This window comes from Nelumbo lutea, chromosome 3, assembly GCF_056320005.1.
Source record: "Nelumbo lutea isolate HS-2025 chromosome 3, American lotus-T2T, whole genome shotgun sequence".
In the NCBI taxonomy this organism is placed as follows: domain Eukaryota; kingdom Viridiplantae; phylum Streptophyta; class Magnoliopsida; order Proteales; family Nelumbonaceae; genus Nelumbo; species Nelumbo lutea.
The window spans coordinates 58,940,472-58,958,867 of record NC_142686.1 but is presented as its reverse complement, the minus strand read 5'-3'; the positions used below and the strand labels follow the sequence as shown (position 1 = coordinate 58,958,867).

Here is an 18,396-nt window from a genome sequence, read left to right as displayed (position 1 = left end):
CCCAACTTCATATAACCAAACAGACCTTACCACTATGTTTGGAGACCCAAAAAACCCCCATCATATCAAATTTTACAACCAAACACTTCCATTTGATCGTTGAAAAAGTAAGATTCCATTTCAGACATTCTCATTGATTGGAAAATCATAAGCTAAGACCATGATATGAACTAAAATAGTCAATCTACACCTCTAATCAAAGATCCATAACTTTCATTAGATTCAAGACATTCAAAAGTGCCAACCCACCAAAATTCTCCTGTTTGACCATTTATTAAACAAATATTCTATTTTAGCAAATCTTGTTGATCCAAACTTAGCCATAGATCTCAATCATCTTGACCCTATTTGACCAAACAGGCATCACCATTGTGTTCAAATACCCAAAAAACCCTAGCATGTCAAATTTCACATCCTAATTCATTCATTTGACCGTTAAATTAGAAAGATACCATTTCAATGTTCCAGATTAAATAGTCATGACATCCATCCCAACTTGAAGCCTAAAAAGAGTGATGGCTGATGTCAATCCCACTTGAAACCAAGACAAGACAAAATAGCATTTAAAAGTTCATTAAATTACATTTTCTACCACCAACAACCCCAAATATAAGATTGACATGGCAGGCATGCTCCAAGCTCCAATTTGACACACAGAACCCATGAAAATCACTCCCAAATCGAAGAAAATGTTTCACCAAATAGGAAAACTTGACTGAGCATCTATTCCTTTGAAGAATCTTTGCCTATTTGTGTAAAAAATCTTTGTTGAATCCCAAACACTGTAGTTTAACGAATTCAGACTTGACCCCCTCCCTTTCTCTATAAATACTAATATAATTCGAGCTTAAAAGGGGAGAAGGGGGAGAAAATGAGAGAAGGGAAGAAACTTGAGGGAGAAAGAAAAAGAGAAGAGAGCTTTCCCCTAGCCCATGTACTACCTCCTGTTCATTCGAAATATGGAGGTACTCTGAACCTTAAATTCCAAACTCATCTCCTCTATTTTCAAGTAGAAATTGTTGCAACCAAAAGCACTCCCTAATTCAAGAACCGATTTGAACTTGATTTTATCTCATCCTAGCTACTAAAAAACTTTTGACAAGGTACATATGAAATGTAAGTCTTTTTTTTTTAGTTTTTCTAGGTTGCTTGAGGTTCTAAAATGTTGGAGAACCATCGTTTACAATTTCTTCTTAGCTGAGAATAGAGGCAAAGAGGCGAGGGTCTTAGGGAAGTCAATACTTAAGACCCGATAACATCACCTCAAAATTGGTCTTAGAAGAAATTGGAAGCATGTTCCTCCAGATTTAAGAAATTCTTGCAATTATTTATGTTTTTCTCTGAAAGAAACTGAGCCTCAACAACTTTCGTATTGGATTGCTACAGTAGTTTGGAAAGAGGGATGCCTAATACATTCCCTCTCTCAATCCTTGGAACCCAAAATCTCTCGATTGTATGCCTTTTCTATGAAAAAGTCGAATTTTTTGAATATGAAAATAATGGTCCATTTCCTCTAAAAAAATGGTGGCAACTCCATCTTTTTGAGTTGGCCATGATCTTCTCGGAGCTTATAGTCATGAATGCCATTAATTGTTACGATCTCCTTATGCCATATTGACGAACACCATTTTCAACCCCTAAAGGCATCCCACGAAATACCATTTTGATTTGTTCAAATTCAAACATCATCACTGTGTTAGATGCTACAACCTCCTTATACTCTTATTCATCCATCATGTCATAGAAGGTCCCACCTCTGATCTCCAACAAGCAAGCCATGAACAGCCAACACCCAATTACCAACCCACCTCTATTCTTCACCAAGCAAGCCATGAACAACCCACAACACCCAATTACCAAGCCAATTTGCTCTTACTAGCCACCAACATTGGACTGAACACACCACTAAACACCAATGCCTGATTCTTGTAGGATGCTATAGATTTGAACATGCTGCCAAACACCTGCCTGATCCTTATAGGATGCTGTAGATTTGAACACGCCACCGAACACCTATGCCTGACCCTTGTAGGATGTTGTAGATTTGAACATGCTGCCGAACACTTATGCTTGATCCTTTTAGTTCCCACCAATCTTACACTAAAAAATTAATTTTCTTACATATTTGGTATCAAAAGTCAAACACAGGATTCAAAGTTGGAAAATTACATTTCCGTTCTCATCTCATTTCATTCTTTTTTAGCAACTCACGATCCATCCTTTCACATGACAATTAACGGTAGTTAATAATTTAAGAATTTTATACTAAATTGGCATGTTTTGAAAGTTTAGGCCCTATTTGATTAGCGGGAATAAGTGTTTGAAATCAGAATCGGAATTCCAACTGTTTCGTTGGGCAGAATCAGAATCCCATTCCCATTTCTGTTAGAATGGCATTCCCCCATTTGAGGGAATGGCCATTCCCTACCCTTCCACTCCACTGGGAATGAAGTTCCATTCCTGTTGATTTTAATTCCCATTCCCATCCCTATGAACCATTCCGATTCCGATTTCCGAGAATTTCGATTCCAATTCGGATTCAGACTACGAACCAAATAGACCCTTAGTAGAGGTTTTAAAATTCGGGGACGAAAGTGAGAGTAGGCCCAATTTACATGCACTAATCTACAATTTTCCCAATTATAAAACGAATTGAATTTTTACTCCGATCTTCATTTCTTCCGCTTTCTACCTTCTTCTTCTTCCTCTTCTTCACTATGGGTCAAGGTACTCCCGGCGGTCTGAACAAGGGAGGACTTCCCGGCGACCGAAAGCATGATGGCGATAAGAAAGAGAAGAAGTTTGAGCCAGCGGCGCCACCGGCCCGCGTCGGCCGCAAACAGCGAAAGCAGAAAGGTCCTGAAGCAGCCGCGCGTCTCCCCACCGTAACCCCTCTGACAAAATGCAAGCTTCGGCTTTTAAAGCTAGAGCGCATCAAAGATTACCTTCTTATGGAGGAAGAGTTTGTCAGTAACCAGGAGAGGTTGAAGCCCCAAGAAGATAAGAACGAAGAGGACCGATCGAAGGTCGATGATCTCCGAGGATCGCCAATGAGCGTCGGAAACCTTGAAGAGCTTATCGACGAGAATCATGCCATCGTTTCGTCGTCCGTTGGCCCGGAATATTATGTTGGGATACTGTCGTTTGTGGACAAGGACCAGCTTGAGCCTGGATGTGCCATCCTTATGCACAACAAGGTTGGTTTGGATTAGGTTATATTTTTCTCTTCTTGAGAAAAAATAAATGTTCAGTTTTATGGGCCTTGGATATGGGAATTTTATGCTGGATGAGATTGATTTAGGGTTAACTGAAAAAAATGTTATTTGTTGTTATTGGGGGTTTGATTCCTCGCTTGTTTGTTTATTATCATTTTCATCTTTTGGTATTTGGTTTGCTTTTATTGCTTAATTAGTGTTAGTTAATAGATGTATCATGTATAGAATTGACTCTTCGATGTGATTTGGAAGAGATTCAACTTAAACCGAACTTGATATATTGTAACTAGACAGTATTTTATGGTGTCATTTTTAATCGGTTCCGTATCTCATATTGTCTTCTGGTGTAAGTGTGGGAAATGTGGTTTTGCTTAGTACTGTAGGTTAGTAGTTTTATTTACTTATTTATCTGGACGTGATGCAGTCATTTAAGTTGAAGAATTATGAGTTCTAGAGTTGAGAGTTGTGCTTAGTTGGCACTGTAACATTATAGGTAGTGTGTATATTTTACGACAGCTCTGTGATGCCAATTGGGTCATGCTAACAGAATAAGCGCATCTGGACTTTAATCCCTTATTTATCGGGAATTTGCATTAGAAACAGATGCCAATTGGGTCATGCTAAGTTGCTAATAGAATAATTGCATCTGGAATTTAATCCCTTATTTATCGGGAATTTGTATTACAAACTGAGGTTTTGTATCTCTTTAATTTCTTTTGTGCAAGGAGAATGGATTCCTTATTGTGGAATTGCAAGTCAAAATAGGTAGTTTACTGGGCCAGTTGACTAAGAAATATGATAATTTTTTTTGATCAATAACAGAATCAATTTCACTAATTAGAAACAAGTACAATGGATGAAAAAAGGGGAGAAATAAACTCTCCTAGCTCTCCCCAGCATAAATTTCAGTTACAAAATAGCCCAAAATAAGCTGTTCCTTCCCACCCCTTGTTTGACAAGTGTGTCAGCAAAAGCATTGGCATCTCTTCTCACTCATTTGAAGTTCACTTCCACCCCTTGTAACAGTCTATTGATTGTCCTCTTCTCGTAGATATAACACCACCACCCAACCTCCTCTTCCTCACGAAACCACTTTATCACAAGCTTTGAGTAACCCTCTACTAAAAGCTTCTTGATGCTTAACTCTCCTTTTGATGCCTTCCAAAACATCCACAATTTCCACCCTCAATGAATCACCTATTCCAATTATTGGACCTTAACAGATTGCAATGACTTTTCCTTCATCATCCTTGAAGATTCTTCCAATGCCAGATGGACCTAGATTTCTTCATTGCTGCCATCAAAGTTGAGGTTAACAAAACCACCAGAAAGAGGGGACCAAGAAGGCCAAACAACCTCCTTGATAGAAGAAGAAGAAGCTACCTTCGTCCAATTCCTCATCAAATCGTCCATAGACATATCCTTAAAAATATCCAATGTCTTCACCCAATGGACTACTTTGATTGTGATGGCTTCAATCATAGCATCCCTACTCCTTTATCAAGAAAAATTCTTTGATTCCTCTCTTCCCATATTGTCCAACAAATGGCTGCACTTGTACACTTCCATAAAATTCTTCCCCTTTTCATTGGCCAGCTAGCAAAGGTAGAGGAGAACAAACTTTGTACATTAGGAGGAGGGTTCCACTTGCATCCAAACAAAGAAAGAAACCATTCCCAAATTGAATAAGAAAAAGGGCAGGCAATTAATAAGAGATAGCAATTCACCATTGACCTTGCACAGAGAAGACCAGTGTGGGGAAAGACAACAATTAAGTCTTTTTCTTTGCAATAAATCACACGTATTAATTCTTTCTTGGAACACTTCCCAGCACAAATCACCCACCCTTATGCGGAATAGGTTTACTCCATGCTTCCTTGACCTGGAAAGGCAACCCTAGACTATCACTTGGCTGAATAAGGGATGGGAAAAAGGAAGCACAAGTGAAAGAACCGAGGGAGACAAAGTCCATATTCCTTCTATCCCTCTTTGTTGTATCTAGCCAAACCCCTCAAGGTTTAAATCAAACTCATGACAGTTGAAATTTCACACTCATCTAGTCCCCTTTTAAACTCCAAGTCCCAATCATACCCAATACTTGAGTTAGATGGGACCAAAAAAGAAGAATGGGTTCCTGCTTACGGTTGGAAATGGCATAGAGGTTCATCCTACAAGTGGTTGGGGATATGCTATATTATAGTGTAAACTTAGGGAACTCTTTTTCTCTATCCCTTTTGAAGCTCCTTGACCTTTTTGACTTCTGCAGAGCTCCTTCATCTTGTACCAACCCAATTGAGCAACCTGTGACCCTACCAACCCAATTGAGCATTCCTTTTCTCAAACTAGGCCCCACTTTGAGAAAAGTAGTTTTTAAGTACATATAAGAATAAAAAGATCATGCGAGCAAGATGTCAATGATATGGTGGCTAGTTTCTAAACCCTACTTTTTGTAGTTTTCAAAAGTGTTATTGTTTGTGGAAGTTGTCACTTGTCACCCACCATTTCCAATTTTTGATATATTAGCACCTTCCCACAAACTTAAAGATTGTTTCCATTTTTAAAACATGATGAAAATAAAATGAAACCAACCTTCATCTGGAACATCTCTTTTTCTCAGCTCAAGTAGGTCTAGGTGAGAAACTAGGGTAAACTGTACGAGGTGGTTCTTACAACATATATGTTGTCTTGGAACATTATTGTCATATCGAAATTTCTCTCACTTGCTTTTTTTTGGGATTTTATGGGTCATTTAATTTTACTTGCTTCCAGTTCCACCCTTGTTATTTTTAAATTTTCATATGTTGTGTGAGTGCATCTTTCTTCATTTATTACTTTTTGGTCATTTTGGTTTATTTAATCTGTAATCTTATCTATGGAGACATTGTAGAAAGACGATTTCAGAAGTGCTTATGTTGTTTAGATGTGCTTTTCAGGTACTTTCTGTTGTTGGGCTTCTTCAAGATGAGGTTGATCCAATGGTTTCTGTAATGAAGGTTGAGAAAGCTCCATTGGAATCATATGCTGATATAGGTGGATTAGATGCCCAGATACAGGAAATTAAGGAGGCAGTGGAGCTTCCACTTACTCATCCGGACTTGTATGAGGACATTGGTATCAAGCCTCCAAAAGGTGTCATACTATATGGAGAACCTGGAACAGGGAAGACATTACTTGCCAAGGTGCATTCTTTGTCTATCCCTACTGTGAATGGGTGTTTAATCTTGCTACATGTTCATTTACCTCATAAAATGCTTTCTTTGTATTGCTGTGCTTTTTACTTGATTCCCATATGTATGAATAGTTTGATAATCTCTTCTTCTGTAAGAACACAATGGTTCTGCTATTTGCACATAAGATTGGAAAATGACTTGCACTATATTAGATCCTAAGTCATTTTCCCCAAAAGAAAGACAAAAGGGAAATTAAAAAACATTATTTTCTGAAAGCAATGTCATTTTCCAAATGTTCATTTGCATGTAGAATGACTAGGAAGTAAATGCTTTTTCTAAAGAAAAAAATCAAAGAAATTGAAAACGGAGCAGTTGACTTATACAGTTATACCTGTTACCCTTTGTCCCTTTCTCAGAAAAGGGGAAGGTAATTGCTTTTCTTGAAAACTAGTCATATGGTTGGGATAAGGCATGGATGATGTTGAATTGCTTTTCTTGAAAGCATTTCCTTTTTTTGTTTTTCTTATTTGTTTGGTTGGGGGAAGGGGGGTTAGTAAATAGTAACTTATATTTCTGCTGAGCTATTCTTTTCGTAAAATCACTTAAAAATGGAACTCAATATCTGACACAGAAATTAAATGAATGACTTTTTTGCATACATCCATGTTTTGGAAATGGAAAAGTTATACTATGGGATATAAGCTTCTGGAATAAAATTCCTTGACAGTGCAGATATTTTACCCTGTATTTGGGAACTCATATTTTGCTCAGATAATCTTTTAAGCATTCACCTAAACCTTATTCTCATTAAATCTAAAAATATTGGTAGTTAATTTCTTGCTGTTGGATGGGTTGTCTCCTTTTCCTATGATAGTAAAATAAAAGGATGGCTTATTAAAATGAAAACTGTTACAAAAAGAAATAAAGAAAGGGTTGAGATAACATCCCAGATGTGTGCCTTTTGAAAATTCGACGCTTTTTCCTTTTTTTGAGTCTAGCGGCTGGGCCGGGGTCTCTGCTCTCGGGCCCCTGTGCCACACCCCTTGGGGCCAGCCCAAACAAGTCCATGTTAGGGTCTTAAATTCTGAGTTTTCACGCAAAAAATAATGATTTTATAGTTTTAATTGCTTTTAAGAAGATATTTTATTAGGATGAATGAATGGACAGCATTACCAAATAAGGGGTTCTTGAAGCTCCGGTTGGGCTTGCCTCGAGGGGCGTGGCACAAAGGCGTGTTGTAGAATTAGGAATGTAATATGTCACATTAGCTACTTGATTTAATTGAGAAAAAAGAGATTGTGGGTTTTATATGATTGAAAATGTTTTATATGTTTGATTTCATTTTTAAATTCTCATTTGAATATGCTTTACATATTATGTTTATGTATTTTAATTTTAGATAATAGGTTTTTTAAAACACTTATTTTAAAATTTAAGTTTATATTTTCATTAATGTTGTTTTATAATTTTTTTTACTTTTTTGATTTTTTTTGAATTTTTTACTTTTTTTTTTAAATTGTGCGCCTTGCCTCCAAAAAGCGCACACCTCGCCTTGTGCCTTGCGCCTCAGGTGCAAAATGGCCCTTGCGTCTTTTTTGCGCCTTTCACTTTTAAAACACTGCATGCATGTCCTTAGCTTTCTGAATTCTTTCCACAACAACAAAAATTTTCAGCCCTTGGAGAATCACCTACGGCCTACCCCAATTGGACATTTGGACCGGAATAAAATGCAATGATATTACCCTCATCATTCCTGAAGACTCCTCCAATTCTTGAAGGACCCGGATTACATTCATTGCTGCCATCAAAATTCAGTTTTTCAGATCCTACCTCAGGAGGGGACCACATAGGCCGAAGAACTTCCTTCATAGGATCCGTATCAGCTACATCCTTCACTTTCTTACCACATCACCTTCTGGAATGTCCTCAAACAGCTTCAAGGTCTTCACCCAATGAACCACTCTAATGTACCTCAACTATACACAAAAAGCAAATATCTCCTTGAACTAAAACTTCTTGGAGTTATGTTTTTTTTTGGTAAAAAGAATGTTGCTTTTATTACCTCCCCTCAAATTACTGACATTTTCACTCTTTTGGGGACCCTGAAGACCACATGTAAACCTTGTTAGAATCAGTGTTTTAAAACCCGGCTTGGAGGTTGAATTGCTTTTCCCTCCAGGTCAACGGAGTGCAAGTTGGGTGGGCTGGGCCCAGTTTAAGTTCAACCTACACCAACCCTAAGAATTGGGCCTAAGCCCGAGCTTGGAGTGAGCCCAAGGTCAAGCCCAAACTATACAACTTGGGCTTGGGCTCGGGCTGGGCTCAGGTTGGTCAATCAGCACACACTAAAAAATGATATATATGTATGTGCAAATGAGTGCATGTATGCATATATGTATGATTTTCCAAAAAAAGCATGCATATATGCTTGTAAATATGTGTCTATATATGCATATATGCATGCATATAGTTGGGTTGAACTTGGGTTGGGATAGGGTCTGGCCGGGATTAGGCTACCTATGGGCTGGGCCTGAGCTCAGCCCAAAAAATAAAAAAAGCCTGAACTTATGGACCTAGGCCCAGCCTGAGGACTGAAAATCCAAGCCTAGCCAGTGTTTTAAAAGTGAGAGGTGCAAAAGAGGGCAGGATTCCAAAGCGGCGCACAAAATTTTTGAAAAATTAAAAATATAGAAATACATATAAAAATTTTAAGAAATTCAGAAAAAATTACAAAAAATACATCTATGTTTATTAAAAAGATAAACTTGAAATTCAAAATGTCAAATGAAATTAATTGATTTATTAGGTCTATTAGATAATTTAGATTATTAGTTCAATTGATTAGTGGCTTACTTCATCCACCACCTCTCAATTTTTTAATCATAAATTTGGTTGTCTACTTTGTAAATGATAGAAGTTGTATGCAGTATGGGTGGAGAAGAGAGAGAGGGTGGAGAGAACAGAGAATATGAGAGAATTGAAAGGTTGTTCTGCCCCTAATAAGTATGGGGATGGTACTGACATAAAGACCCCCATAAGACGTATTCACTCTTAACATCCTTCACCATAGTGATATTCTTTGAGTTTCCAAATTACCTTCTACACATGTCTCAATGGCTTCTGGTCACTTGTTGGTTTTCTACCTTCTCTGTTAAACCCCCAAAGCCCCACCCCACCGAATAGGATGGATATTAGGTAACTTGAACTGTTTTAATAAAATGCGTGTTCCTTTGGCATTTAGAGTGTGAGGTTGGGTACTGGCCAAATTCTGTTATTTTGTCTGCTATCATAATTGCAATGCTATTTATTACCTATAATTGCATAAAATTATGAATTTGGTTTTAATGGCACTTGGTTATGTCACTGATGCATACCAACATGTGAGATGCTAATCCTGTATGGCTCTACCAGTCATTTTACTCCATTTGTCCTACATAACTGTGTAACCTAAATTGTGTTCAGACAGTTTATTTATGTTTAAAAATTCTTGAGCATGGAAATTTATTTTTGCTTTCATTCAGGCAGTGGCAAACTCCACATCAGCGACTTTCTTGCGTGTTGTTGGGAGTGAGTTGATCCAGAAGTACTTGGGTGATGGCCCAAAATTGGTGAGGGAACTATTTAGAGTTGCTGATGATCTTTCACCATCAATTGTCTTCATTGATGAAATTGATGCGGTAGGAACGAAAAGGTGCGTTCAGGGGTACTAGTGCCTGGAGCATTTGGACCAGGCATATGTATTGATTGTGAATGATGCTGCTGGAATTATTTCTAATAAGTAGTTTCACAATCACAGGTATGATGCCCATTCAGGTGGTGAGCGTGAGATTCAGAGAACCATGTTAGAACTGCTTAACCAGTTAGATGGTTTTGACTCAAGGGGAGATGTCAAGGTGATTCTTGCAACAAATAGAATTGAAAGTCTTGATCCTGCATTGCTTCGTCCTGGGCGGATAGATAGAAAGATTGAATTCCCTCTTCCTGATATTAAAACAAGAAGGCGCATTTTCCAGGTACTATGTAGCACAACAATGTACCAAAAATTGATGAACATGTGTTTATGACCAAGGGTTTACTTTCTAGTGCAATCTGAATGAAGATATTCTTGCTTAATTCTGTTATTAATAATTGTTTACAGATACACACATCAAGGATGACATTGGCAGATGATGTCAATTTAGAGGAGTTTGTGATGACCAAAGATGAGTTCTCTGGAGCTGATATCAAGGCTATTTGTACTGAAGCTGGGTTGCTTGCATTAAGAGAGCGCCGCATGAAGGTGAAACTCAATATACTATACAATTTATAATAGGAAACATGTCTTTTTGCTGGTCTACCTTATTGTTTTCCATTGTTTTTACTTCTTGATTTTGTTTTTCGGTTTGAATTTTGAAATTTTGTTGTATTCAAATTTCGCCTTTACTCTCTTTGCAACTTGGAACTTAAATGATTTTGACATGCATTAATGTTTACCTGTTTTAAATTTGCATTGACGAACTTAATTTTTTATTGACAATTAGAAACTGTTTTGAACTTAGATCCTTGCTGCATATCATATCAACTTGTAATTAATGCATTGCTATTTACTAGAAAAAGAAGGAAAGAAGTTGTAATGTATAAACACTTTGACCAGAACTTAATTTGGATTAACTTTAGTTTGGTTTTATGAAACTTATATTCCCTTCAAGAAAAAACAATCCACTTATTTTAGTAATCATGGTGAGGAATTATAGTAGTGGGCCTCCTTTCTTTTGGCCCTTGGAGAAGTAGCTACACTGCCACAAAAATGGTGTCTCTTTAGCAAACTTGACATGCTTCATTTCCTTTGTGGGGTTCCTCCCAAATCCTCCCTTTATCTGTGCAACTTCTGCTAGTGGAATGTCTTTACAGACAAGCATTCTTTCATTTTTTTTTCTTGTTGATGATCATCATTCATTCATATTTTCCACTTTGAATATCATTTGGATTGGGGGGAACTCAAGAGTCATGGCTGGTGGAGATATATGTACCCGTCCCTTCTCCATATCATATCTAAATGTTGTAAATTTAAGATGTTCATAGTGCTTATATGGAGGATCAAATCTATGGTTACACTTTAGTAAATGCAGCAACAATGGAAAAAATGTTACATAGAAATGAATAAATTTTTGGCAAAATTTAATACCTTAATACAAAAGAAGTTATGGCACTCTGGCTGCTGAAGGTCAAGAAAGGAGACAATAAGAGAAGAATGCGGGAGAGCTATCCCAAGAAAATAAATAGAGTGGAGGCAATGAAATAGGTTGCGGTGAATCAAAGAGGTTTTAACAATACCGAGTTTTTCCGCAGGGAAGTCGAGGAAGTTATAGATACCATTACTTTTAAAGTTGTTCATTGGGTTAAAACACTTGATATTTTTGTCCCTTTTCCATTAATGATATTTGTAGAAATTGGAATACAGTGGCTGAAGGAAGCCACTATTTACTGTTTGGATGGAGACCTCCACTGGTGCCCTTTGTCAAGTTCAATTTTGATGGATGCAATGTAATTATAGGCAATCCAGGCATGTGAGAATGTCTGGAATTGGAGGTGTGAGTATAAACAATGAAGGTAATATAATTGCAGTTTTCTCAGGTCCTATTGGGGTGGGCAATTCAACAAGGGCAGAACTTGCTGCTGCTTTTTTTGAGAGAAGATAAAGTATAAATGTATTAATATGAACAGAAAGTACAGCAAGATGATATACTCAGGGACCCTAAAAGCCTGTTCCCTCTGACCTTGATCTCCCGCCCTGCTGTACATAAAGATTGTCATGTACAACAGTACAGGAAATGACTCAAAACCTAACAACCTATGACTAGCCAACCATGAGAACATCTTGCCTAAAATTTTCTGATAGAAAGCATCAGCAGAACTAGACTTGTTTCTGAAGACCCTTGCATTCCTCTCTTGCCACTGACACCAAATACCACTGCTGGGGTTATATTTCAGATCATCTTTCCTCTTTTGCACAGCCCTTGCACCCTACAGCCTCTTACAAACTCCTCGATTGATCCTGGGAAGCAATTTTGTACTTCAAATAAACCTGAGATTCAGCTCCAAATCCTGTGAGAGAAACTACAGTGCAGCAAAAGATGATTTACTGTTTCCTGCTGTCCTTTACACACTGCACAGCCATCTGAATCTAGCAATAAGCCTTTCTATGACAGGTAGTCCCTTGTGACTTTTCTGTCAAGGTAGGCGGTCCATATGAAGAAAGGGGGTTTTAAAGTTATACTTTTACTCCAGATGATGTGAACTGGGACTGATTGTCCTCCTGCAGTGTCCAACACCTTATAAAAGGACATAACTGTGAAACCTCTAGTCTTCTTGCACTTCCAAACTCTTCTGTCATACTTGTCAGCCTCCACCTGTGAATTATACAACTGCTCTAGCAACTCCATCCACTCATCCACTTCCCAATCATTTAAATTCCTCCTGAATCGTGGAGTCCAGACTACATTACCATCTTGAATCTGCAAGCAGTCAGCAACTTTGACTTCTTTGTCCATTGCAACTTCAAATAAAATCGGGAAACTCTCAGTCAAGGACCTCCCTTATCACCATACATCCTTCCAAAATTTGACTTGTTCTCCATTTTCTATTTTGAATTTCACTCCTTTTGCAAACATATTATGTGCCTTTTCAATTCCTTTCCAAACTCTCAGCCAAGAAATTGCTGCTGCTTTGGAGGGCCTTAGAAGAGTAAAGTGATTGAACTACACAAGCATTATAATTGAAAAGGATTTCAAGGTAGTAAAAGGTGGTTGGTTGGCAAAACAGGGTGCTGCAAGAAATCATTTGTTTTGGGGGATTTGTAAATCTAACAACAGGGGTGGCTAGCCAGGGTTGTCTACCTTACTGTGAAAGTAATCATATTATGTACTCTTTTCTTTTTGATCATTGATAAAATTTCATAGTAGCCATTGATCAAAAAAAAAGTGCAAGGAACACTGTATTAGTAAGCTAAATGCAGAAGTGATAAATAAATAAATATTTTTTTGTTTATAATAGAAAATAAATAAAGGACTGAAAGAGTCTTTTTGGAGAAGGAAAGAAGGAAGCAGTGATGGAATTTATCATGGCTAGGGTGATACAATGGGTGAGAACATTGGACATTTTCTCATCGTTCTCCTATGCCCTATGATGATATATGGAGAAATTGGGGAGAGGTGGCAAGAAGTTCGTTAAAAAAGAAACCTGTTGATAGACATTAATCACCCCCTACAGATAGATTTGTTAAACTAAACTTTGATGGGAGCAGCTGTGGTAATCTGGTTCTTTTTGGGATGTGGGAGTGTTTATAAATGAAGAGGGTCACATTGTTGCTTTACTTTTGGGTTGAAATTTTTTCATGTTTACTTAATTGCTATTGTGCTTTCTGCTGGTGACGAGACTGGGAATGACTAGTATGAGTGAGGCAGGTAAGCAAGAGCAGAAGGAATGGTGCATTGCATTATTAAACTAAACTTTGATGGGAGCAGCCATGGTAATCTGGTTCTTTTTGGGATGGGGGAGTATTTATAAATGAAGAGGGTCACATTGTTGCTTTACTTTTGGGTTGAAATTTTTTCGTGTTTACTTAATTGCTATTGTGCTTTCTGCTGGTGATGTGACTGGGAATGACTAGTATGAGCGAGGCAGGTAAGCAAGAGCAGAAGGAATGGTGCATTGCATTATTTTGATCTTTTCCTTAAAAATTCTCCTTATCTTAGAGCCCTTATCGGCTTTCTTTTCCTTTATCTTATCTTTTACTGTAGCTTAGTATATTTTTAGCAATATATCATGCTTCTGAGATAGATAAGGCCTTATTCTTTATTTATCATTTGTTTTTTAAGTCTATATCTTATGTATACTTGGGGACCATAAGGGTTGAGCTCATAGCTGTATCTTGAGGGATGCAAATGGCAAGAGACATGAATATGGAGAAGTTGATCATTGTAAGGGATCCTAAGGTGGTGGTGGATTGGTTAAGAATCTGGGACTTGTGGTTTGAGCTTATAGAGATGAAGTTAAGAAGTTTAAGTGGTTTACTAGCAATTTGGTTACAAGGATAAAATGAGTCCAAAATTTGGCTAATGGACTGGCTGATTCTTTAGCTAAGCAGGGGGTCAATAGGGAGCAATTGTATTCCACTAAGTTGTAATGTGTCATTAAACTGAGAGGTAGCAACTTGTAAGGGATTGTATGTACATATCTTGTTTCTTTTAATGAATAAAATTTAAAGTTACTGATCAAAAAGAAATAAAATAAATAAAGAACTTAGAAATAAATAACAGCAATAAGTTTGGGCAAAATTCAAGATCTTAATGCAAGAGAAGTTGGGGCAATCTGGATGCTGATGGTCAAGAAAGGAGGCAATAAGAGAAGAATGGGAGAAAGCTTTCTGAAGGAAAGATTGGAGCAACGGTCTACGATGCAGTGGATCAGAGAGAGTATTGATTTGACATTGTCAAGCTCTTCTACAGGTAGTCAGGTAAGCAAATGGAAAGTGCCGGATAAAATATATTAGCAAGCTAAATGCAGAAGGGAAAGAAATCAAGAATCCAGAAGTGAGAGAAAGGGAAATCGTTATCTATTCCATAGAGATTTGCTCAAATATGTTTGGAAGGCCTTATCTGAGAGAATGTCATGATCCTTCCATTAGATAAAGGGGCAATATATTCTTCAATGAAGACAAGACCTTGAGTCCATTTTGTTTCTCAATGCACTTCTATGATAAGTGTTATGAAATTTTATAGGACCTTTTGGATATTTCTGAATATTTTCACTGATTTGCTATTTTGATTAAAGGAAACAACTCTACTTGTGTCGTAAGCAACAGATTTTAGGCACATCACTGAGTTGGATTCTATCCCAGCCAGCCATCCACAAGAAGAAAATGGTCTTCAATGGAACCTGTACTCTCTGAATCCATCTCCATGTGACCTTCTGGAATGCACCTATGAGAGCCTTGTAGCAGGATTTAGTAGGGAAAGAGCCAGACTTCTTAGCCACGCTGTAGAATCCTTCAAGTATGGGGCTGAATAAAGAATACTCAATTTCTCCAACAAGACTCCAAACAAATCCATCTCCAATCAATCCAATTAAGCCTGAACCTGGCGTACCCACACTGACTGAGCACCGATCCATTCAACACTCCTTAATAGAGAACTCTTTATTTGTTGCAATATGATATACAACTAGGAAAACATCACAAAGAGGTTGGTCAGCACACTAGACATCACTTTAAAAGTAAGTTTTTTCTCCAATCTCATTACCTGGTCTCAATCTGATATTTCTTTCAAATTCCGGCTTCAATTTCATGATCCCCTTCCACAAACTGGATCCAAAGATTGTGAGGGCATGACTCCCAGTCCATAGGGGCTCTTCCATGTTTACAGCCTATCACCTACCTCAACAACTGATTTTTCTCTTCTCCAAACCTCCACTACCTCTTAACTAGGAAAAGCCTTTGTTCATAATTTTCAACTGCCTTAGTCTGGTTCACCTTTCTCCTTGTGTTTACAGATTGTGCTCCAAGCCAGCAAGTGGAACTTCTTCTCATTTGGTCCTACCCATAAGAAATCCTTTCAAAGTTTATCCAATATAGTTGCTACCAATGACAACATTGGCATCGATGACATGTGGTGAGTGGGGATGTTCGATAAAACACTATGAATGAGGATGGTTTTACCTCCTTTGGAGAAGTTTCCGTTTTTTTTTTTTTTTGTGTGTTGGCAATTCATTAATACGAGGAACCCCACCATTTGGAGTTTACTTGCTCTTTTGTATATTGATCTTCCAGTCGAAGGCAACCTTGGAGCAAATAAATAGGCATTGAAGGAATAGAATATATGCTGATTTGTATGTTGTTATCTGGTCTCTAAACCGGATGTTGTGTTGTTGCAGGAACTAAAATTAGCTGATTTGGATAGAAGGTGGGTTAGACGTCTATGGAGTTAAAGAGTAAGCTGGACCTTGGCGCCCTCTTGGGGAGCTTCAGGGGGATTATCACCCCTTGGAGGAATGAAATAATGGAGTTAGTGGAGGAATTGATTGGCATGTTCTCGTCTCAATTAAATTCAAGAATGTGGAGCATGATTTTAGTTGGGTTTTAACCAATTTATATGGAGCAAATAGTTGTAGGGAAATGAATGAAATGTGGGAGGAGTTTGTATGTGATTTAGGGTTTATGGGATGGCCCTTGGTGTCTAGGTCGCGATTTTAATGTAATAAGGTTCTCTGACGAAATAAGTAACCCCTAGTAGTCGATATTACTACTAGTATGAGGAAGTTTAATGAATTCATAGACACTTGTGAGCTAAAGGAGATTCCTTTGCTACTAGCCAATTCACCTGGTTTAATTTTCAAGAAATTTGACTTTGCTTGCGTAGGGTCACCTTTGATCATTGTTTTATAAAGATAGGTTCTGAAACACTATCGAGTGGATCTAGACCTTTTAGATTTGAGAACATGTGGTTGACACACTTGGATTTTCTGAACAAAGTGAAGGAGTGGTGGAATGAAGAGTTTGGGGGGGGGGTTAGTAAAGTGGAAGAGGATTAGATTTTAGAAGAAATTATAAAGGCTTAGGTCCAAAATAAAGTAGTGGAACATGGATCATTTTTATTCATCAAAAAAAGAAAACATGGATCATTTTGGGCATTTTGGGAGACTATAGGAACAAAAGCTTAGCCTGAGTTCCCAGATTGAGGAGTTAGATGAGAAAGGGCATCAAGGGAGCCTTAACGAACAAGAGAGCAAATTGAGGTGGAACTTGAGGAAGGAGCTGGAGCAAATTCTCATCAGTGGATTAAAGAGGGAGATGGAAACACTAAATTTTTCTACACATTGGCCAATGGAAGAAGAAATAATTTCATGATTAAGTTGAAAATAGATGGGGAGGTGTTTGAGAGTCAATGTGATTTAAAAAATCTTTGTGGATCACTAAGTTCAAACCAATCTAGAAGACTAGAAGGCCTTTGAATGATCGATTAAGGGTGGAAGGGGTTAATTGGTCAAATTTAAGTGAGGAAAGAGTTAGATGGCAGGAGAAAAACTTTAAAGAAGAAGAGATTAAACAAGCGGTTTTCTCTATGGATAGATTAAAGGCCTTGGGGTACAAATGGTTTTACTATGGATTTTTATCAAGATTGTTGGGAAGTGCTGGAAAAATATTTAGCCTAGGAGTTAATGCTACTTCTGTAGTGTTAGTTCCTAAGAAGAGTGATGTGAATCACCCTAAGATTTTAGGCTATTAGTTTGGTGACTAGTATCTACAAGATAGTGGCAAAGGTTCTTTCTTTGGGGATTAAAGCTGTACTTCCTTCTATTGTTAGTTATAATCTCAAGGGACCTTTTTACAAGGAAGAAGAAATTATTTATCAAATTTTGATTGCCAATGAATGTGTAGAAGAAATAAAAAGATCAAGGCAGGAACGATAATTTAAAAGGGGCGCCTTGGCACTAGGGGTGATCATGGGCAGGGCCGGGCTTTGCACTTATGATAAGGGCTATAGCTTAGGCCGAGGCCCGGCCTGGCCCGGGGTTCGGGGCCTGAAACATAAGCCCTAGCCCAAGTCTACATGGGCCCGGGCCGGGCCTAATTCTGGGCCAATGTCACTCATATATAAAACATTACATGTCTATAATATTTTATATTACATGACATAATATGCATATAAACTTATTTTATACATTATATAATATAAATTATACATGTCATGTTATAATATTTATATATAATATAATGTAAAATAACATTTTTACATATGTATACATTATACAAAAAATGTGTAAGTTTAAAAATATGCGGGCTGGGTCGGGCTTGAAATTTTAAGCCCAAGCCCGACCCTAAAATTTGCGGGCCTGATGTGGGCCTGGGCCTGAACACAAAACTCAGACCCAAGCCCGGAATTTCCGGGCCGGCCCGGCCTGAAATGATCACCCCTACTTGGCACATAGTTGAGGTGCATTTTAGGGTATGAGCCTTGCTTAGGTCCCAGGCATAA

General features: G+C 37.8%; 1 protein-coding gene across 1 annotated transcript in view; it reads left to right on the top strand.

The window, feature by feature from the left end:
- The first annotated feature begins 2,318 nt into the window (after positions 1-2,318).
- LOC148865183 (26S proteasome regulatory subunit 4 homolog B) overlaps positions 2,319-18,396 on the top strand; it is a 28,717-nt gene continuing 12,639 nt past the window's right edge. Inside the window, exons 1-5 of the mRNA XM_088975066.1 lie at positions 2,319-3,197; positions 6,149-6,394; positions 9,907-10,076; positions 10,182-10,398; positions 10,524-10,664. Of these exons, the coding sequence (XP_088831192.1) occupies positions 2,718-3,197; positions 6,149-6,394; positions 9,907-10,076; positions 10,182-10,398; positions 10,524-10,664 (1,254 nt within the window). The 5' untranslated portion in view covers positions 2,319-2,717. The remainder of the gene's footprint in view (positions 3,198-6,148; positions 6,395-9,906; positions 10,077-10,181; positions 10,399-10,523; positions 10,665-18,396) is intronic.